This window comes from Leptonychotes weddellii, chromosome 5 (assembly GCF_054177405.1).
Source record: "Leptonychotes weddellii isolate Sample4059 chromosome 5, ASM5417740v2, whole genome shotgun sequence".
Classification (NCBI taxonomy): Eukaryota; Metazoa; Chordata; class Mammalia; order Carnivora; family Phocidae; genus Leptonychotes; species Leptonychotes weddellii.
This window is the reverse complement of record NC_138373.1, coordinates 52977906-53001638: the sequence shown is the minus strand read 5'-3', so window position 1 is coordinate 53001638 and position 23733 is coordinate 52977906. Positions and strand designations below refer to the sequence as shown.

Here is a 23733-nt window from a genome sequence, read left to right as displayed (position 1 = left end):
CCTTGACTATGGCTAATGCTGTCATACTTTAAGAGAAGTAAGTACTCTTCGGGCGTTAAGGTAATGTTCGGATGCCTCAGCCTGAAAGTCAACTTTGTTAGTCATCTGGTCTCTCACCTTTCCCTGTCCTAAAGAACTTCACTTGGCCTTGTTTCTATTGTGCTACTGTTAATTGTGCAGATTCTTTTTTTGCCACCATTTACCCTTGTACATTTTCTACACATTTTGGCTCTTTTCTTATCATATCTTCTCCAAGATATCCTTACTGGTTAATACCATTTTACTTAAACATAACTTGCACCCTGGTTAAAATGATGGCTTCACACAGACCAAATGTTTGAATAACAGAGACTATACTCACTTAAAAATTAATAACTATTTACAAGATTTAACTTGATGCTAACCAAATGGAGTTAAATCAGTTCCTAAGATGAAAGGAGCCATACAAGCTATCTGTCTGCAGAAGGCAGGATCTCAATTCCAGTAATTTTTCCTAATTTTTTTTCAGCGTTTATACATAAGCACAATGATGATGACAGGATACATAGACTCAAATTTAATAATTAATTTACTACAAAAAAAGTTGAATTTGATTAACCACACTAAGTCAATGTCTGTTCTACCAGTCAGCATTTTTGTGTTTGGTGTATTGTAAGGAATGTTTTTTTTATGGACGGAGGGTCTATTATATTTTATTTCAGCTAATATTAATGTAATTCTTCATTGGAAAGTAGAAATATTTAACATTCTCTTATTTATTCATTTTAGGCAGAATACAAGAAAGGGCAAGGAGTAATGAATAAAGAGCCTGCTGTAATTGGAAGACCAGATTTCGAACATGCTGTGGAAGCTTCTAAACTTTCTAGTCAAGTAAGACTCTAGTGATGATTCCACAATGATTTTATTCAGAGATTTTGTTTCTAGTGGCACAGGAAACTATTTCATTTTAGATAATATCCTTAATTGCAAGAATATGCAAAGATAATGTTTCTGAAACCATTTCAGATAGGATTGCAATAATTACAAATTTCAGTAAGAGATAAAATGAGTCCAATTTTAAGTGCAAAACAAAGTTTTCTTTTCTCCCGGCTCAAAGTCTAACCTTTTTCAATGAGGTTAGCCATGTTGTCACATTTCCTAGGATTTCTAGAATTATGCAATCGTGGTATCAATTAAATTAGATTAGGTCAATAATTAGATTGCTGTCTATCTATACACACATACACACAGTTTTTAACTAGGTAATAAAATATCGATTTTCATATGCTCTAATTTAATCACAAAATAAGAAAGAGGTGATGCAAATGAAGAAAACTTTGAAATCTTATGGAAGCACATTAAACAAGATCTGAAAAGTATAAAGACACGTCATGTTTTTGGCTGAATGTCTTGGTAGATAAAAAGTGCGATTCTCCCCAAATTAATATACAAATGTCGTGCAATTTCAATTACAAGCCAATAGATTTTTTCAAGTATATGGATAAATGATCTTAGAGTTTGAATGGAAAGGAAATGCCTGAGAAGAGCCTTTAGAAGTATGAAAATGAAGACCAGTGAAGGAGAACTTAAGTTATGGGTTACCATAACATAATATAAAACCACTGAAATTAAATCAATATGGGATTAGTACAGTAAGAGATAAAATAATCAGTAGGATAGAATAGGAAATCCTGAAATAGACTCCAATATGTCTAAAAATTTAATATATGATGAAAGTGTTGGTTCAAGTCAGTGGGAAAAAAGCTATATTAGGTCATAAATGGTGCTGACATAACTCTCCATCCATCAGAGTAAAAATAAAATTGGACCTGAATCTTAACCTATATACAAAATGAATTCCAGATGGATTAGAGATGTGAATATAAACAATAAAATAATTTTAAAATCTTAAAAGAAAACCCAGGAGAATATATATATCACATAGGGATGACAGAGTTGGTCTTAAAAAGACCGGAGATCCAGAAGCTATAAAAGGATAGTTAAGCATACCTGACCATAGAATTAAAACTCTTTCAATGGAAAATGATAATATTTGCCAAGTTAAAAATAATAGCATCAAAAGCAACTTTTATATAGTTATGGTGTTTTCACCTTTGAAAATATGCATTCTTCAAGTTGCAAAAGTTGGATGACATTTCAAAATGGAGAGGTGTAAATGAAGAAAACTATAAAATCAGACTGAAGAACATGAAATGACATCTGAACCAATGAGAAGACCAACTATGCTCTAGCTCAGGAGTCTCAGTACTCAGTATCATAGAAATGTTAATTCTTCCAAAATTAATTTTAAAAATTTCACGCAAGGGGCACCTGGCTGGCTCAGTCAGTAGACCATGCAGCTCTTGATCTAGGGGTCGTGAATTTGAGCCCCATGTTGGGGGTAGAGTTTATTTTAAAAAAATAAATAGAATTTGAAATTTTTTTCTAAAAAAAAAATCCCATGCAATTCCAGCTAGATTCCAAACAGACTTTTTAAGCATTTTGAATCAAATGAACTATTTGAATAGATTAAGTAAATTAGATTGTCTATGGAGAAGGAAGTGTCTGAGGAAAGCTTTTTAAAATGTAGAAAGAAGAGCAGTGGTCTTCAAATATTTGGAAAAGCATTTGTAATGCAAATGATGAGAACATTTTTATATCTAGAGTATAAAAAATTCTTTAATAGTGAAAAGAAAAAGACTAAAGCCCTATAGAAAAATGAGTAGAGGAGATGAATGAACAGTTATAGAAGAGCAACATAATAACAAAAATAGTCAATAAACATTTTCAATGATGCTCAAATTTATTAGTAGAAAGAGAAATGCCAGTAAAGCATTTATCTGTCATGTCCTGTGAGTGTGGAGAAGGACATCAGTGAGGGGTGTATAGTTGGAAGGGTTTGGTGTAACAGGTAGATTTGAGCTAAGATGGACTGAAAGGTCTGCTCAGGGGAAGACCCCAAATAAAGGTTGGGAATGTGCGGGACAGAGAAAAGGGGTCTGACAGACAGGAGAGACTCCCAGCAAGGAGAGGGGAATCATAAATACACATGGAAATCTGGGAGGAGTTGAGATGCTGTGTTGAGGGTAAATGGGTCAGTGCTGTATTCATTTGGACTGCGGGCCATATTTATGGAGCAGAATAGGAATAATATGTTCTATACAAGAAAAGGTACAGAAGAAAAAGTGATTTCAAATGTACGAATCGGGAGCGTTGTAGAGTTGAATTCAGAAAAGGAGTCACCACTACTACTTCTCACCATTTTAACAATAGTCTCCACTCAAGTACCCTCCTTCAGGTAGGAAATGAATTGTCACAGAAAATTTTGAGCAGAGAAGCATTGTGAAGAAGATACTATTTAAGGAAGGTTAGCATGGCGGCACTGTGCAGGAGATAAGGCCGCATGAGAGGAGAGCGTCCTGGAGGCCAGCTGGGATGCTACAATCTTGGTCCACACATGGGGTGCTCAGAACTTGGGACAGCTTGCTGGTCGTGGGGTGAAAATGAGCAAAGAGGGTAAAAGAGAGACACCTGAAGGTCGGTGCGCCTCATATTCACTGTTTTATGATGTAGAAGGCACTCTCATTTACAAAACAACTTTATGACTCAGGAGGCTGTGGATGCGCTAAGAGCCTGGGGACACGTTCTTGTCCAGGGCCCAAAGAGGCAGAGCATAGTAGCGCACATTCAGCAACTCTTCTTCGGCCTTTTCTGTGGACAAAGACTTCCCATCGACTGTATAGGAGAAGCAGCAGATTCTAGAAAAACAGCACGGTTTGGTTGAGAGGTTAGGAAAATGGGCTCTGGAGCAGGATTGCCTGAGCTAAACTCCAGGTTCTGCCTCTTGCTGGTTCAGTGACCCTGGGCACAGCTTCCTCATCTGTAAAATGGGAATGACTACAATACCTACTTCTTAGGCTTGTTGTCAGGGTTGAAATGCTGCCTGGCTAATAGAAACGCTATGTAACTTCACAAGAATAATTTAACTGCCAATATTCAGAATAGCTTTTCACTCTGCACTTTTACAGGAATTTACGCACAGATTGAAGCAGGAATAGCCACACTGGCCGTTAGATTCCAGTCGGAGATTCATTCCTTCATGATCTTATTTGAGAGTTCTTAGCAGAAAAGTTTGGTATTTGAGCTTTAATTTTGATATTTCAAATTCAGTCACCAGAAATCCTACCACTTGCTCCTATCTCGGTTTTTAGGCAGGTTTTTAAAAAAATCCAAATCCTCTAGCAACTGAACAATCAGATACCTAAGCAGGTTGAAATTTGCAAGTTACATTATATCTATCATCTTTATTTTCTCCATGACATTCTTGCTGCTCTCATAGTGTAAAAGCTCATCAGAAGAAAGGAAAAGTGGGTAGGTGAATATATAGGACTTCTGGAATGAACTTGATATGTTCCATTTGTATTTTCAGGTGTATGAACTAGAGACAAGGGCAGGAAGTTTGCTTTATTATTTTCATCGGCAACTCTGAAGATCACCTAAATTTTCTCTTGCTCCTAACCTAATGTCAGATTGTGAATACAGGAGCACTCAAAGGCAAAGAAATATCAAGAAGGAAAGTGATTTAGGAATGGCAAGAAGCAGGGGACCTGGGGGCAGGGGCGGGAAGGAGAGAGCAGATGGTACCAGGATCACTGTGTCAGGGAAGGGGGGGAGTGAGGAGATGGTGCTCAAGGTTTGTGGTGGTAAGAGCTGCCTGATGAAGAGCCGAGAATGAGAAAGCAAGGGGCAGAATTCTCCCAATTTACCAGTAAATTGTGCTGTGTGGGATTGAACCCAGAAAAGGTAGTGGAAACACAAAACCCTTCCCGCTAACTTGTACAATAGCTTTGCCCCCCTAGTTGTAAAGTTTCCTTGTTTAAACCTAGAAGGCACATAAAGTTATGGTCAAGTAGTTAAGAGAAAAATCAGTAAAAAAATTAAAGTGAAATCTTGTCTGCCAAGATAATGAGATTGGTGTATTTATAAGTATCTTAAATGTTAGTGGAGTAACTGTTGAAGCCATCGTCTTAAAAAATTCTTCTAAGAGCAGTTAATTTTTAATATATTCATATATCGTCTTAATTTATTACTAGAAATTTATCTATGTGATGAATGGAATTCTTTTAGTTTTATAACATCAAGGAAACTTTTGTATTTATAATAACTAGTGTTTGTTCTAAAATTGCATGTGACATATTGATAAGAATGGGTTTGAAACATAAAAAGTACATTTTAGATTGCCATTAAAATTTAATTATAAATATTGTCCTCAAATTGAATGGGGATGTTAATTGGTTTGGAGAATCTCCCATTTCCCTTCTTGGCAAGCACTCTCCCAGCCAATCTCTTTACACCCAAGTATTGGCTTCAAGGTCATGTACTTGAGTTGCCAATTTAAATTGTATTTCTCTCTCTCCTTTATTCTCAGTTCTTTTTCCTTATTGTTCTTAACACAATTTGTACTAGTCATATATTTCTATATATGTGTGTATGTTTTTTTAAAAGATTTTATTTATTCATTTGAGAGAGAGAGAGCACTAATGGGGGAAAGAGGCAATGGGAGAGGGAGAAGCAGACTCCCCGCTGAGCAGGGAGCCTTATGTGGGGCTTGATCCCAGGACCCCGGGATCATGACCTGAGCCGAAGGCAGACGCTTAACCGACTGAACTACCCAGGTGCCCCTATATGTGTATGTTTTAAATATCTCCTCTATTACCACACAGCAGGTTTCATGGGGACAGGGTTGACATGTGTTTAATTCATCATTATAGAATGGCATGGACTGGACTTCAATAAATATATATAGACCAATTAAACAAATTTCTCTAGATCATTCACAGTTGGTGCAAAATCAGTAAGATGTTATTTTGTTATGGAAATAAGGACAGGGATATGATTTTGTGTAAAATTCAGACTTGGAAATACTATTAATTTTATGGCAAGTTCTACATAAAAATCTGGTTATACTCTCTTCTTTGACAGCTTTTAGTTCAATTTCATCCAAAATTGGGGGTATAGGTATGTGGCATTGTATAGGTACGTGCTGTTTACTTTTCATTTTTGCCGATAATGAAGGTATACTTATCAGAGTTTCCATTTTCTTCCTAACAGTTGTTTCTCTGGCTGTGATGAAAAGCTTTCCTTTGGGGTCTGCTTTTTTCTGCCTTTTTCTTTCTTTTTTTTTTTTTTTTATTAAAGATTTTATTTATTTATTTGACAGAGAGAGACACATTGAGAGAAGAGCACAGGCAGGGGGAATGGAGGGGGGGAGAGGCAGGCTTCCCGCTGAGCGGGGAGCCCGATGCGGGGCTCGATGCGGGGCTCGATGCGGGGCTCGATGCGGGGCTCGATGCGGGGCTCGATCCCAGGACCCTGGGACCATGACCTGAGCCGAAGGCAGACGCTTAACGACTGAGCCACCCAGGCGCCCCTTTCTGCCTTTTTCTGACTCTGAATCTGATCCATAGGTGGTGCTGCGAAGCCCAGCGCCCCTTGTGGCGAAGCTTCGAACTACAGGGTTTAGAAGTCAGGCTTCAGATCTTTGAAACACTGCCTTGTCCAGAAGCAGTTATGAGGAATGAATTTAAGTGATATTTTTGTAGTTTAACTGTCCCACTGTTTTCTCCAAGTGTGGGCCTCTGAAAGTCTTGCTAAATCTGTTAAAATTCCTCATAAACTTTTAGGATTCTGATCCTCTACACCTTTCCTATATTACAAAAAAAAAAAAAAAGTTGGTAAACATTAGGACCATTAGATTTGATGATATTTATAATGTAAATAAAATCAATCCTGAGTGTAAGTAACTTTTCATTTATTTCCAAAGTGATTGACTTAGGCATAAGGGGTAATATTTACCTTAAAATCATAGCAAAATCACCCAACGCAATGCCTATTTCTCCCTTTCTCAAATGGTCTTGAGAAACCAATTGGTCAAGGGAAAGCATTGCCTCTGGAGATGTGAGTGTGGGTGAAGAGATAGACACTCAGCTGTGTGAAGCGTGGGTTGAAAATAGGATGTTGGGTGTGTATGTGTAGTGAGTGAGTGAACCAGTCAGAAGGTGAGCAAGGGACCCATTGAAACCATTTAGCTATTCTCTCACTTCATTTAAGCACAAACCTACAGCAAGAGGTAAGAAACTGTTGGGTGTCAGTGTCTGCTAAGTGTGTTTTTTATGTAATGCAGTTATTTTACTCTGTGGTTAATTAATGAGGGAAACCCTTGCATTTTTGTTCCTTAGGCATTTTTGAATCAGATCACACAGAGCACTCAAGCTTAGAGAGAGATAAATTTCACAGCACTTTGCTTCTTAATACGTTTATTACAAGGATAAGAGTGACAGATATATTTTAAATAACTAATTTCATACTACAGAAATAACCTGGAAAGGCTAGACAGAATTTTAAAATTCAAGTTTTAGGGGGTATAGCCCAGTGCATAATAGTGGTAGAAATCTTCAAAAATAAAGTTCTCCAGGGGCGCCTGGGTGGCTCAGTCGGTTAAGTGTCTGCCTTCGGCTCAGGTCATGATCCCAGGGTCCTGGGATCAAGCCCCACATAGGGCTCCCTGCTCAGTGGGAAGCTTCTCCCTCTCCCACTCCCCCTGCTTGTGTTTCCTCTCTCGCTGTGTCTCTCTCTGTCAAATAAATAAATAAAATCTTAAAAAAAAAATAAAGTTCTCCAGAAAGGAGTCATGTGCTGGTTAGACGAATAAGTCTGAGGGAGATAATTTTGTATTGAGATAGTGTGTAATACATTTCTATATTTGAATCATGAATTAAGGGTGTGAATGGAAAAAAAGGGTGTGAATGGATTTCAAACCTCCATGCAGACATAACCATGATTTTGCATGAAGTATAATCACAAATTTTGGGATCATTTGCATTACTCTGTGCTTAATTAGTGATGTCATGAGAGTACTTTATTATAATTTGTTATATTTTTAAAATATCAGACTTCTATTAAATACTTTCAGGAGAATATTGCATTGGAATGGCATTTAGTTCTGAATAGCTTATTTTATGTACCCAGTTATTCCTAAGAAGTGTAATTTATGCCCCCAGGCCACCCTCATTAGGACCTAAGCTGACCAGTGCTCACGACATGTGAGGCATACCAAATTCCCATGCATATTTTGAAAGAATGTGAATTTGGGATTTTTATTATTCTTCCCCAAAACATCAATTCTGTGATCTCTAGTATTCAGTAATGCCTACTTGATCATTTCTGATTATATCACCTAAACATGAGTTTGTTATCCTCAGGAACAAGTAAAACCAGTGCCCAGTATAGAGGTTAATACAGAGAATCCCTCAGGAAATACCAACTGAATAGATAGAATGCTAACAATTTTTGAAAGTAGAATCATGTACTTAGATGATCCTTCAAAACTGGTATTTTCCCATTTTATTTATTTTTAATTTTTAAAAAAGATTTTATTTATTTATTTGACAGGGAGAGAGCACAAGCAGGGCGAGTGGCAGGCAGAGGAGAGGGAGAAGCAGACTCCCCGCTGAGCAGGGAGCCCGATGTGGGCCTCATCCCAGGACCTTGAGATCATGACCTGAGCCGAAGGCAGTCACTTAACCAATTGAGCAACCCAGGCGTCCTATTTTCCCATTTTAAAAAGAATGATCTTGGGCGCCTGGGTGGCTCAGTTGTGAAGCGTCTGCTTTCGGCTCAGGTCATGATCCCAGGGTCCTGGGATCAAGCCCTGCATTGGGCTTCTTGCTCGGCAGGAAGCCTGCTTCTCCCTCTCCCACTCCCCCTGCTTGTGTTCCCTCTCTCACTGTGTCTCTCTCTGTCAAATAAATAAAATCTTTAAAAAAAAAATAAAAAGAATGATCTTGAGGTATTGAGGTGGATATTAAAACTTAAAAACGATTACTCTAAGTAAAAATATGCTGAAGGAATGAAAAAAAATAAAGTTCTCATCAAAATCTATCACAAGGCTATATCAAAATTTGAAGACACCATGGAAGTTACCTGGTCCTGCTTTTCAGTGAAAAAATTCCTCAATATTGTCCATCCGTGGATAGAAACAGTTACTGAAGCAGATATTGCACACTGTGCTTGGGGTTAGATTTTCAAGGGTGAACGGGACAGATCCAGCCCCCGCTTCACTGAGCTTACAGCTTAATGGGGAAGACCCGCGGCATAGACAGTTTTGCAGATAATTATAGCAAGGGCGTGATCTGTGTGACTGGGCAAATGTGGGGTGTTTCAAAGATATATCAGCAGGACATATTCTACTTTGGGAGGTCAGAGAAGGCTTTCAAGAAAACGTTTCTCATGTTCAGTGGAATAATTTCTACATATCCTACAGGTAGTAACCGAAATGTAACTTCTTTTCATTATAATCAGCAGAAATCTTGTTGGCTAAAACTTTTGCCCGTCAATACTAACTTTACGTTCTGCAGTAGAACAAATGCCATTTTTAATTTTTTTCAAGTATTTGAACACAGTTACCAGCTGATTCCTCAGTCTCTTCAGTAGAGCACTCTTGAGCCCAGTAACTGACACAGAGTGTGCATTACATAAATATTTCTGGAATGAATGAATGAATGAATGAATGAGTGAGTGAATAAAAGTCCAGCAGGAACTGTAAAGTGCAATACAGATTCAATATAATATTTTAAAATCTATTGTTTTCCATTTCCTTTTACATTCTTTTTCTTTTTAATGGGATAGAATTCCAATCAATTTAACAGTGACTGTGTGTGTGCATGCGCACACGTGTGTGCATATATGTGTGTGTGTGGACTTGGAGAATTAGAGAGGTATTATAGTTCCAACACCTGTCTCAGGGTGTGACTCATTCTATGAGTCATAAGAGTTTTTGCCTATCATGTTCATAATTAATTTATATTTCTTTAATAAACATAGAGTAAGTGCCAAATCTATTCAGAGCATTATGCCAAGCACTAGGGATAAAAAATGAATAAAGATCTATTCCTTGCTCACTGTCAAATGGGAGAGCAGACATACACAGATAACTGAAATCTGTCCCAAATTAGAAAATAGTCCAATCTAGTCTTTCCAGGGAAAACTCATCTTTAATAGCAGGGTAGTATTATATAAATTTATCTTTTAAAACATCAGGTGAAAAAAAAATGCAGGGTTCTGCTTGCATTGAACTATTTAAATCTAATCAAAATCCAGCTATGCAATGCTGGCTTGAATCAAGTTTTCCTTTAGTTATTCATATTCTACAACCTCAGGCACCATGAACATCTAGTTATCTATTAGCTAAGTGGCAAAAACAGGTTATATCATCTGTCGCACAGAGAACCCCTCCTACTCTCTGCTTGCCAGCACAGTTACACGAGGGGCAGAGGGCACACGGGGGGGGGGTGAAGCTTGAAAATTAACCTGACACATTCTCATCTGCTAGGAAACCCAGCATTTGTTCTTCCTGAGTGAAGGTATGTTTCTGAAAAGCCATCATCCATCCACAATGCGATGACTCATTTTTCCTCTACTCATTACATTGAGCCTGTGTTGAGTTCCTACCATGAGGTAGGAGTTCCTTCCTTCCTGAGGTTGGGAGTGTGAGCAAGATACACTGTCAAGTCTGGAGTCAGAAATCCTTCCAATAGCAAATCTACTCAAGTCACAGACATGAGTAAAATGACTTCATACTGGCCTTTGGATGACGACCAAGATCCGTGACAGCTACAGGGCTCTGTAGGGCCTGGTCATTCCAGCTTTCCTGTCCCTCCTGTAATCTCCATCCTCCGCTACCCTTGCGTTCTTAAATTCCTTGACATGCTGTGCGTGCCTCTCTCTGCCCTTCCATGTGCTGTTCCCTCGGGCACACTCCATCAGGACGCCCCCTACTCATGCCTCTCCCTCCTTCCACTCACTAAGCACACTCTCTTCAAGCCGTAATGTACATACCCTCAGTTCCCCAGACTTGAAGAGGATCCACCGCAAAACACAGTCCATGGCCTCCCATTGCTCTCTGTGTTGCAGTGAGCTCACCATTCCGGAGTTTGTGCTTAATCATCACCAGTCATGCCTGGATGTGATCAAATTTATTTCTTACTGCATGTCTCCAGGGCCTCGCTCACAGATGGGGACTTAGTGGGCACAGGTGTATAAACACACATATGCATATATATATATATAGTAATACATGTGTAGTGGAAGCCTTTTATCCTATTCAGACCTGTACTCAGTCAGTTAAATGAAGAAGGTAGTTGAAGGAGGAAGTATAAAGATCATACACGTACCTTAACATTTTAGTTTAACACAAAACACATATATGTACATTTATTCACCAAACTTCTGATGTAGTGAAAAGTCTTTTTCTTTGCAAACGAAGCTGTGGTTTGGAGTTTTGTGTTGTTTTTCTTGCAAACTATAATCACAATGCATTGGTCTATGATTTGCCTTTTGAAAGACATTTTGCTCAAAGACATACTGCCAATCTCTCTGAGTTCCAGGAACTTCTACATTATTTACATCCCACTCCTGACTTTTCTGGTTGTCTTGACTACCCTTAATTTGATAGCAGTTTTTTTTTAGGGAATCACTCTCATTAAGTCTTTCATGGAAATAACGTAGTTTTCATAGGGATAACTTTCTTTTTATGGTAAATTTGTCAGTGTTTGCAGTATTAAATTATGTGATTATGATAAATACAGCTAGCATAAACGGGGTTAGGGACAAACTCAGTTGACTTTCGGCAAGTTTATATTCCTAGCTAATGGGAGTAGAAGTGCTGGGCATACCTTTAAACCACTTTTAAGTGAGTGTGATCCAGTCAGATTTGCTGTTGGAAAGATTACTGACTCCAGTCTTGACAGAGTAGATCTTGGTCACACTCCCAACCTCAGGAAGGAACTCCTCCTACCTCATGGACTTCTGAAAAGCCATCATCCACCCACATTGTGATGACTCCTTTTCCCTCTACTCATTACACCAAGCCTGTGTTGAGTTCCTACTGTGAGGTAGGATGAGTCTTCACAATGTGGATGGATGATGGTTTTTCAAAAACATACCTTCACTTGGGAAGAACAAATGCCGGGTTTCAGAGCGGGTGAGAATGTGTCGGGTTAATTTCCAAGTTCTACCCGCTCTGTGTTGTGTGCAGACAGTAGGACAGGCTCTCGGTTCTCAGAGAGGATATAAACCTATTTCTTGCCACTTAGCTAATAAGTAACTAAGACACTTACGGTGGCTGGGGTTGGAGAATTTGAATAACTGAAGGAAAACGTGATGCAAGCCGAGACTGCATAGCTGGATTGGTTGGTGGGTAAATAGCTACCAGCTGAGCATGTTCAGGGCACCCAGGCCATCAGTTAGAATGTTTTACTCAGTAAGTGGAGAGTGTTAGCCTATCTGGCTGAGTCAAGAGTGCCATTCAAGTAGAAGTCAGTTAAGAGAGTCTTCTCTCATTGTCAAGTAAATACCCTTTAGGCACTAAAAACCCAGGAGAGACAAAAGCACAGATTAAAATATGGTGAAGAGTGCCCTTAGCAGAAGGATGTGGAGAGTGCAAAGGGAATGGAATTGTGTATTTAGGGGAGGACCAGGTAGGGAAAGCCTTGGCTATGGAAAGTAGTGAATGAGGTCCAAATTAATTTCGTTGGCGATATTCCTGATTACAAGACATAAAATAGTTTTTTTTTTTTTTACAAAATCAGATTTTTTTCTTGTTTTATAGAGTCCTTCCCAAACTATTAGAATAAATGAGGTTTTGCTTGAATTTGTAAGACAATGTGAAAATCAGAAAGCTATTATTAGCAGTTAGAACCGCAACAGGGGGCGCCTGGGTGGCTCAGTCAGTCGTTAAGGCTCTGCCTTCAGCTCAGGTCATGATCCTGGGTTCCTGGAATTGAGCCCCACATCAGGCTCCCTGCTCAGCAGGAAGCCTGCTTCTCCCTCTCCCACTCCCCCTGCTTGTGTGCCCTCTCTCGCTGTCAAAAAAAAAAAAAAAAAGAAAAAGAAAATCTTAAAAAAAAAAAAGAACCTCAACAGAAAATATGTCCTGTAAACCATGTTGGAATCTTTTCCAAATGTATTCCCCCCAAGATTTTCACTAGCTATCTCCCTCCCACAGGTATCAGACATGTGTCCTTGAGGAAGACGTCACCCAATATACACTCGATTAAAATAGATAATGTGAGCCATTCCCAAATTGCTTCTTAATAAAAATTACTTTGAGGCAGGGCTTTAAGATGTATGAATAAAGGTGCATTATGAGAATCCTGTAAGGACACAAAATATGATGAGAATTGTAATAGTGTAGAACTATGACAAGAGAACAAAATAGTTCTGCTTTTGAGGTCTGTGCATCCCTTCCTGGAGACAGGCACCCAACAAGGTGTGAGATTTGAGTAACTAGTTTTTTTGTTTTTGTTTTTCGTAAAGAATTTGTATCTATATTTCAGATAGTTATCATAACCTACATTCACATATTTCTCTATCCATAGAGAATTATATAGTTCTGTAGGATAAGTGGATAATCCTTTCTTGGATTGCCCTAAGACTACTTTAAAAAGGAGAAAAAATAATTCAGAGTGCATGTTACAGATAGTTTGCTGCTGAATACAACTGCGGAGAGCTGAAGCAGAGGAATAAAAATTGACATTAAATAGACCCAGGACATTTCAGAAAATGTAATCCCTAAAAATGAATTTTTGAACAAATGGGAAATGATGAGAAAAAACCGTAGTCCAAACCATGTCCTGTATTTGGAATAATTCCCTCAGGAAAATTCATATTCAAATGCTGGGGCTCAGGTTCCATTTTCTAAATGTGATAGACTTTCATTCATTTGTGGTCTCAATTTCTAATTCATCATAGATTATAAGAGTGCAGAAATGGAAACTGACATTTAAAAATCCTGAGATATTAGTGTATAATTCTTGTTAATAGGATTTGAATTCATGCCTAATTGCATTTATGATCAATGTTCAAGTAGAGATGGTTTTTCCATAAAAAAAATTTTTATGCCTAATTAAGCTTTACCAGGGGAAAAATACCATGAATTTAAACTTTTCTACCATTCGTTTTTAAGGTAGCTTTTATCTGATCTAATTAAAAATCAGCTGTGTCATTCTGAAAGTTTAAAGATAAATGTGCTATTTAATTTACACTGTTTTTTTCTTTTATGGCAGATTAAATACAAAGAAAAATTTGATAATGAAATGAAGGTTACGAAACATCATTACAATCCTCTTGAAAATGCTTCTTTTAGGCAAAGTCAGCTTGCCACCTCACTGGTGAGCGATGTAAGTTGCTTTGTACCTCATGACTTGTGATTCATAGAAAATTATTTTCAATATCTTTTGATTCTTGTTTTTTCAGAATCTGAGTGTATTGCCATAACTTATACTTAATCAAGATCATGTAGTTTCCAAGTAATTTTAATTGAAAACCCTGAAGCATATTTTCCTGAAGCCTTTTGAGAAACATGTATTATTGTAAGTTACTATTAATGGTTACTGATTGCTATTTAGTTAATAAGTAAGAATAGTATTGCTAATAAAACTATTATATGTGATCAAGAGTAGAAATAGATTACAGAGTTTTGCAAAAAAAGTAGTGTGTAGTATCTTAAGTTAGTGGTTGTGACAATAGTTAACTCATGTAATTATACCCAGGCAATTGGGCTTCTGTAAAGTACAACCTAGTACATGGTAGTTTATAATAAAGAAAATTTCAGAAGTTGCACTTGTAACGGCTTATGGCTTCTTTCCTATCCCTTATGTAAATGCTGTGAAATACTTCTTCACAGATTTGGTTTCGTCCTATGTTTTAAAAAAATAATCAAGTTTCAGTTTACAAGGAAAGATGCCTTAAACTTTTATTAGAATTAGGCAGAATGTAAAAACAGAAACGGGGAAAAATGGACCACTTTGCTATTGTTGAAGGGCGTAGGGAGTACCTTTACAGGTATTACGATGAAGAACTGTTGAACTGTTGCTTTGTTAGATCCCTTAAACCTTTCAACTCCTGCCGGGTGGTTGGGACTGAGCATACCTTACTTTCACTGATGTTTAGTAGGTATTGTTATTTGTGTTCCTTAACTCACTTGTGTTTGTTACCAACAGTTGAAATGGGTCTTTTGGGATCACTGGGAATATCAGAATGGTTTCCTTTTCTTATTTGTTTTTATCCTGTGTGTGTGTGTGTGTGTAAAAGTGTAAAGCAAATAGATTTGGAATACACTTAAAGGAACCTAGAGCATAGTGCTTGGAAGCACCAGGTTTAGAATCAGATTGGTTGGATTTGGATCCTGTTCTACCTCCTAATACTATACCTGCATCTTTCTGTGCCTCAGTTTACATATCTGTAAAATGGAGATACTTAAAGTACCTCTCCACTCGGGTCGTTGTGGAGATTAAATATGTACTACGTGTCTACCTGCAAAGTGGTTTGATGACACAATACGTGATCAAATATTTTGTATTAATATTTTAATATGATGAGTACTAATATTATTATATTTTCAAAAGAGTTGGTAAAAAAAGAAAAAGGTCTATAAGGCAACAGGATGAAAAACACCAAAAGCCCTGAAATTGCTCCAAAGCGTAATTAAAATAAGGTAGTAATTTCTAAAGAATACATTTGCTAATCTTTTTGTTTTGAAAACAGAATGTCTATTAAAATTACTTGATTCTCTGAACACCACCCTTTTGAAATATGTAAACAATAAAAGCAATTATCAAAATATGTTCAAGTCCCCAGAAGTAACTTTTTTACTCATTCAGTAGTAAATTAGCACCATCTAGTGGCTACTTGTAAATTCGCCTGCTAATTTACCACTAAACGGTACTTTATGATGTATTAAAAATAATGATGGCGATAATGCAAAAGCACCTTTTCTTCTCCTAGATGGTATTTTGTTCCATGTTATTTTCATAGGTGAAGTACAAGAAAGACATTCAAAGTATGCACGAGCCAGTCTCAGATCTCCCAAACCTGTTTTTAGACCAGGCTTTGAAAACCAGCAAAATGCTCAGCCGAGTAAGTTTGTTGGATGGCAACTAGAGATGCTGTGTGTCTCCACAGAGCCGGGATGCCTGCAGTTCTCATGAGCACACCTCCTTCGTTCCAGGGTGCCACGCCTCCCTGGATAACTAACTCATTGGAAAATAGTGGCCGGCTTGCTTAAATCCCACCAAAGCTGTCGCTTTACAAAGGGGGTTCTTGCTAGCTCTTTAACATCTCTTGAATGCAAACTTTCTTGTTGAACACCTACGCTTCAAAGTGCATGGACAAGTGTTCTTTCTTTCTTCTTCCCAGTTAGATTGAAGCCACTTGAAGGTCAGGCTTAAATCAAGGATCTTTTATTTTATGCAGGTTAGAGCAGAGTGTCTGATACTAGGCCCCGGTAACATACAAAATTGTCTTAGTCTAATTTGTATTTTCCCTGAAAATAAATCCTACATTACATTGACACTCTACTTTTAGTCTTGTGAGGGTTTCCACATTTTCTTCAGAGCAATTAGGGGGAGCCAGTGTTTTTTTCATGTCCTAATGAAAGTATTTGTGCACACTGCCAAGTGGTCGTTCCATCAGAACTCACCTCCTAGCTGCTGTTTCAAACACTTAGTGCGTGCGGACCCTGACTTCACCGGTTCTCAAACTGATGGCCCCGGCTCACCTGTTCCCCATTGCCGACGTCTCAGAATGGCCCATGGTGATGATGAACTGTAATTTGACCTCGAGTTTTTTCTGCACCTGTTTTAATAATTACAGACTCACTCACTCGATCAAAATTATGCAGATGTATTGAATATCTGCTTTCGGCCAGGTACGATCAGATGGAAAATTCTGTTGGGAAAGGAATCTGAAAACAATTGTCTTCAGGAGATATGCTCACAGTCCTGGATTAAAAAAAAAAAAATCTGTAGTCCAGACCTGATTCCCAAACTATTGAATAATGAGATACAGCTTCAATTCAGGTTTAAAAATGTCTACCTTTGGCTTTGATGTGTTGGAACTTCTGTTCATTATTTTGTAATCCTCCTTTCTCCAACGATGTCATCCTTCTTGAAATGGATTACATGTGTAAATAATTCATACTCACAGATTTTAAAATTAATTAACTGACTTTTATCCCTGGTCTTGGGAAGAAAAGCAGTCTGTCATTCTTGCTGTCTGTTGGGCAGGCAAGGAGGCATAGAGGACTATCAGGTGCAGAATTAGATTCAGGTCCGGCACACTTCGTTCACGCTTCGTGCCATTTCAAGTCTCATCCTCCCACTTCTGCACACATTTCTCTGCTCCTCAAGTGGCCCTTTTAGGTTCACGTTTTCCTCTATGATTCATAGGGATATTTCTAAAAGTCGGTACGTTTCTATTCTCAGAGTCTGCTGCTTTCTTCACTTTTAGTCTTTGCCATCCCATTTTGATCACTGAGTGGCATCTGCCCTTGACTATTCTCCATCCATACTTGAGTTAAATTTCCTGAGGACATGAGGATTTGTGCACAAATAAGACAGTAAAAATATCATGGTGGTAATTTAAAAATTTGGTAGCTGGAAGAATACATGCCACTCCTAGGCAATATTTTCTTCAAGAATATTGACCTTTGTTTTATATGGCGAAAAAAATCACAGCTTAATATAAATTGTTCCTATCACCACTTCAGCAGGGAAATTCAGCAAAGTCATATATTACATTTATTGTATATACCATTTTAAAAGTTTAAATTTGGTTCAGGTGGTGCTTTTGCCTAGATTATAGATTTTTTTCCTCCATAGAAAAATTGTGACTGAATAATTACTTCATGGGAGAGAAAGTTTAAAACTCAAATACGTTACGCGGAATGTCTGTTTATAAAAGTTGTATGATAATACATTGGCTAAAATTTATCGTATATTAGAATTGCCCTCTTTTAGATTTTAATGTGGGGAGAATTGGAATCTTGCTGATTTATAAAGGCAACTTAATTTTAGCAAAAGATTGAATAAGAAAGTGCTTAATAGACATTCTGCCAAAATTAGTTGTCAGTTGGTTATAAATGGCTGTTTTTTTTAAAGACCTGTAAATGTCTTTGGTATAAATCACCATTTTTTTTTAACACATAGTATGTAGAGTAAAATTAATCCTTTTGAGTTTGAACAGCTGTACTAACTAAAGTTTTGAAGGACCATTTCCCCCTGGAAAATAGAGCTCTAGCAGCTTTCGATTTCTTTTATAACTTTGCATAAATGGAAAAATATGTATTGCATGTTACTCTGTGTCGTTCCCACTAGGAGGCAACAGAGACTATTACATAAGGAACAGCAGGTCTTGAAAATTCTTTTGCAGATCTTCCTTCAAACACATTTTGTTTGTTTTTTGTTTTTTAAATAAGAGTTTCTGAAATTCTCTGTCACTAAAATAGATCATTGGGGACAGTATTTATTGACCTTTCCTTAGTCTATATCCATTATTGCAGACATAATATCCTAGGCTTTACTAGTTCTGGATTTTAACTTGGTATGGAGTATATTCTAGTGTGTTATGTTCAATTCATGATTATTTTATTTGCATATTATAAACTAACTTTTAAGTAAATTATAAAGTCTCTAAGTATACTGTTATTCTTTGAGATTATTTATTTATTTTTTCTAATTAGCACAGGAGCCAAAATTTAGAGCTCGTTCTCTTCTTTTTTTTTTTTTTTTTAAAGATTTTATTTATTTGACAGAGAGAGACAGCGAGAGCAGGAACACAAGCAGGGGGAGTGGGAAAGGGAGAAGCAGGCCTCCCGCTGAGCAGGGAGCCCGATGTGGGACTCGATCCTGGGACCCCAGGATCATGACCTGAGCCGAAGGCAGATGCTTAACGACTGAGCCACCCAGGCGCCTGAGCTCGTTCTCTTCTTGACAGATGTACTACGGGAACACTTTCATGAGCTTCCTGGGGCGTTTTACTCCCTCACTTTATTCTGGCTAGAGTTTTGGGGGACACACATCTTAGTGCTCTAATCACCCAGAAGTGCCTCTGGGGACTGACGCTGTGTCCCCATGGAACAGCCATTTTCGTGTGCATCCATCCTTCCCATCCCTGGCTCTGGGCTTCTTCTTGGTTCACTCTCAGATCCCTGGAGCAGCGACCCGAATGTCAGCTCTGTTCTGGCCAGCTCTTTCCCACTCCCTTTCAAAATGCGGCTTACTTCTCCTTACATCCTACAACATTGCCATTTTCCCTGAAATCCTCACTGCTGAACGAGCAGCCAGCTTTAGCTGAAGTCTCGGAAGCCTTGAGTCTTTGAGAGTTACCATTTACCTCTAGAAGTCTTTTCCAAATAGGGTGAAATAACAAAGTGTCCGGTCTCCAATGAAAGAAATTACAAAGCAATTTTTGTTTCATCACGGCCTGTTGTATTTGGTGTCCCACGGTTGCCAGACTTGGCGTCTCTTCCAAATTCACCACTTTGTCTGTGTCTCTAAATAATAGTCTTAATCCAATTTCTTCACCTTAAAAATTCAATGAACTATACCCAGACTCTTCTATTTCTCTTTCAGGTACCTCCTACCCTCCCTTTTTAGGAAAATTAGTTGAATTATTTCTCACTCTCTTATTTTCCTTATGACCCGTCAGTCTTCCTCAAGGCTGAACCCTCATGCACAACTTCTTTCTTTTCCTGCCTCCAGCTTTCCTTTGTTCTGTTCTTTCTTCTTTTCTTTCCTTCTCTTCTTGTAGGCACTATCAAACACATTTCTGTTCTAGGATAAGCCTGGACAAATCACCTTTATTTTGCCCACCTTGCTTGTTCACTTTAGTCCCATCACTGGCTTTTCCGTTGCCACTCCCCAGCGTCTTTTACGTTGTTTTGACAGCTAATTGTCCCCTGCTTCTCTAGGGTGTCTCATATTGACCACCTAGAGCTGCTGGTCTATGGTGCATTGCCCGTTTCACTCAGTGTCAGTAATCTACAAGAGCAGCCCACTGCAATGGGACTTGATAGCTTTGCAGCTCTTGTTGGCTTGTATTTTTCAGTTTGCATTCCTAAGTAATGGTTGTTCTAATTCGTCTCTTTTATTCTGAATTTATGTTCATGTTCTCTGTTTTAGCGAGAGTATAGAAAGCTTTTTGAGGAAAACAAAGGAATGTATCATTTTGACGCGGATGCTCCTGAACACCTGCACCATAAAGGCAATGCCACGCTCCAGAGTCAGGTGTGCGCTCTTCCTGTCGGGACCCTTTAGCCACTCACTGCCATGCACCTCCACTGAGAAGGTGCGGCTGCTGAATAGAATGTACCTCCTGAGAAAGTGAACATCGCTTCAGAAAATCTCAGACACTACTCTCTCTATATGACTGGGGTGGGAAAGCTGGAACTATGTTTCAGTGTAAAAGCATTTCATAAAATAAGTTAATCCACACAATTTTAAACTTATGATATATCAATTAAACAATGACCAAATCTCATGAGGATTTCAGTTTTTATAGTGCACTCTTTGTTATCGTGAGCTGTGAAATTAATTTTCCAGGTGCGAAATTTATTAGAATTTCTCAGATCAGTTAGAAGTGTTATTAAAAATTACCTTACATTAATTAATGTTTCTTTCAACTATAAAATTCTATGTATTCCCTGACAGAAATTAAAAAAAAAATCTTCCCTGCACACTTTAGAGGTGTTACCTATACATTATTTTATTCTGAGTTTCAGTAGTTGCAAAAGATGTCATTCCAGAATCTATTAAGATATAATTTTACATCACTCCATTAAATGTATCCTGTGGAACATAAATTCCTTAATGATTTGATACCCACCTTCATTAAAAAAAACCAAATTGGCTCTCCTTTAAAGTTTGGAAACGTACATTTTTTTTCTCTTTGTATTCTTATTTTTATTTAATTTTTCCCACAAAGTTTTATCCTGGCATATGTTATTACATATCCTAGTATGTTACTACACTTCAAACACTTTCATTGATCACTCTATCATACTTCTCTGAAACAAAAATAAGCCTACAAATAGGAATTTAAAAACCTGTTACATTTCCTGCTACCACAAAGTTCTAAGTATTGAAAAACTGCTTTTGGATTTAATCATCATTAAAACTACTATTATTATATAATTTAAGAAACAATTTCAAAAAATTATTTACACATAAGAATTTTAATGAAAATACATTTCTGAATGAAATGAATCATGATCAAAACTTTTCTGTGAATTTAATTTTAAAAGGTATATTGCTAAGAAAAGCCGATCACTCTGACAGCTTACATATAATTCTAGTTTCTCTTATTAAGAGATAGAAAATATCGATCATTTTATAAACTAAAATAAGATGGAGGTTGGTTGTAATTGAAATAAATAATTCATGATATGATATTATTAAATAATGCAGGGTGAAACTGAAAACAATCACATAAAAGCTCTCTGTATTACCCAGTGTCTATGGAAGAAGTCAGCAGTCCCAGATAACACTGTCTTCCCTTTGATAGGAAGACAGAGAATCACACCTATGTTTTCCTCCTTGTTCATGATTTACTGATTGACATTCAAAGCCATCACAGGGATCTCTCTCTTTCTCTGTCTCTGTCTCTATGTATATATGTGTATACCATGAGCATATACATATTAACCCCAAATATGAGATATAGCTATATATTGCAGCTATTTACTTCATCCAAGTCCTAGAACTACATTTCGTAGTTATAAATTATTTTTATTCCTTAAATATTTTTATATATTACCTGTTTACTTTTTTTGTATGTCATTTACCACAGGGAACCCAGTGACCAACCCAAATGGCCAGAATAATATGATATGAGAAACTAGGATGATTAATTTTGGATATATTTATTTTACTTTGCTCTATTTGCATAAGGGCTTATGAGCTTTATGTGCTTTTTATACTTTTTTTCAATGAAGGTTAAATACAAAGAAGAGTATGAGAAAAATAAGGGAAAATCAATGCTTGAATTTGTTGAGACACCCTCATATCAAGCTTCAAAGGAGGCTCAGAAGATGCAGAGTGAGGTGAGTCCCTTTGATTTGTTATGAACTGTTGTTTTTTTTTTTTAGTTTATTTATTTTTAAGTAATCTCTACACCCAACTTGGGGCTCCAACTCACGACCTTGAGATCAAGAGTCACATGCTCTCCCAACTGAGCCAACCAGGTGCCCCTGTTATCAACTGTTTGATGCATTTCTGATGTTTTATCATTTGAAAGGAACTAGTAAAATAATTCAGAATGTTGAGTGGGTCTAGAGGAAAGCACACTGCCCAGGAAGACGGGGGAATCCCCATTCTAGATCCGGCATCTTGTCTGGGTCACTGAGATTCTGTGGCCCTTAGTTTTTCTCATTTGGCAAATACAATATCAGGCCAGGTGAGCTCTTAACCGCCCTTTCACATTCTATGATTATAAAGTTGACACTTTCAGGTTGTGTCCGTATAAATCTATGATGAGTAGAAAGAAAATGAAGAGCTGGTTGCTTTATTTACCTTTTATTTTTCAGTGACAATAGAACTAACATTTATTAAATACTTACTCTGTGCTAAGCAGTTTGCTTAAGGCTTTATATATGTCAGCTCATTTAATCCCCTCAAGGTAATGATGCTAGGTGTGCATATCCCTAAATTGATAATCATCCACTGAAATTAATTGTCTTATCTGAAATCACATATCCAGTAAATGCCAATGATTTAGGACCTGGTCAAGTCATGAGTGATTCTCTTTTCTCTGTTCACTTATTTAGTTGATTTAGTTGATTTTTTAGTTGATTGCCCCCAATCAACTAAAATGATGCTGAATCACATCCAGATATTCCCCAAATGGTTTTGCTCTGTCCTAGTGAGATTTCTTCTGTTCTTTTTTTCCCTACATTTTTTGGGACCAGACACCAGACACAGAAGGTTTACTCTGCAGCCAACATCCAGATTCTGTGGGTACACCAAGTTATTACTTCAAAGGGACAGAAATAGCAGACAGCAGTATCAACCGATTATGGCCCCAGGCCAAGTGTGCTCGGTGGGCACCATCTTTTCTGTTCTCCAATAACAACACCCAAACAGAGAGAAATGATAACTTCTGGACAATGAAACTCTCCTAGGAATTTTGAAAGCAACATATGTGCTATTTGTTGCTATTTATGCTGCTGTGTGTAGTAATTCATCTTCTCAGGGAAAGGGCACTCAGACATTACTGTGGCTTGTTGAATTGTCCAAGTTGTTTAATTTCTTCTTCAAGCAAGAAAGGAGAAAATTACTTGTATTTTTCATATCTCATAGCTTCTTAAGCCAATAGAGAGGAGTTTAATCAAGAAATTGGTGAATATTTTGATGAAATTAGCTGTTTGTTTTAACTGAATTGGCAGAGATGTAAATTTGGTCATAGTTCAGAAGCCCGACAGCAACTTACGTTTAATGGGATAACTTTTACGGGACTATCTTTGTCTTAGTCAGTTTTGGCCGCTATTAACCAAGTACCACAGACTGGGTGGCTTAAACAACAGGAATTTATATCTTACAGTTCTGGAGGCTGGAAGTCCAAGCTCAGGATGCCAGCAGGTCAGGGTTCTGGTGAGACTGTCTTTAGGGTGCCTTCTTGCTGTCTTCTTGCTGTGTCTTCACAAGGAGGAGAGTAGAGAGGGGAGGCGTGTTCTCTCCCGAAGTGTTTGAGCGCATTAACCCCATTATGAGGGCTCCACCCTCATGACCTCATCTATCCGAATCTCTTTCCAAAGGCCCCACCCCCAAATGCATCCATCACATTGAGGGTGGGCTGGGGTTTCCACATATAGATTTTGGGGTTACACAGACATTCAGTCCATATCACCTTTTCTGTGTTTCG

At 37.8% G+C, this 23733-nt stretch overlaps 1 protein-coding gene across 4 annotated transcripts in view; it reads left to right on the top strand.

The window, feature by feature from the left end:
- Positions 1–23733, top strand: part of NEBL (nebulette) — a 344799-nt gene that overhangs the window by 260949 nt on the left and 60117 nt on the right. Inside the window, exons 7-11 of one of the 4 annotated variants that reach the window (XM_006742882.3) lie at positions 769–870; positions 14103–14216; positions 15853–15954; positions 19998–20102; positions 21809–21916. The exons of 2 other annotated variants lie outside the window; for them this stretch is intronic. In XM_006742882.3, the coding sequence (XP_006742945.3) occupies positions 769–870; positions 14103–14216; positions 15853–15954; positions 19998–20102; positions 21809–21916 (531 nt within the window). The remainder of the gene's footprint in view (positions 1–768; positions 871–14102; positions 14217–15852; positions 15955–19997; positions 20103–21808; positions 21917–23733) is intronic. One more of the 4 variants, XM_031038623.2, reaches the window with a different exon arrangement.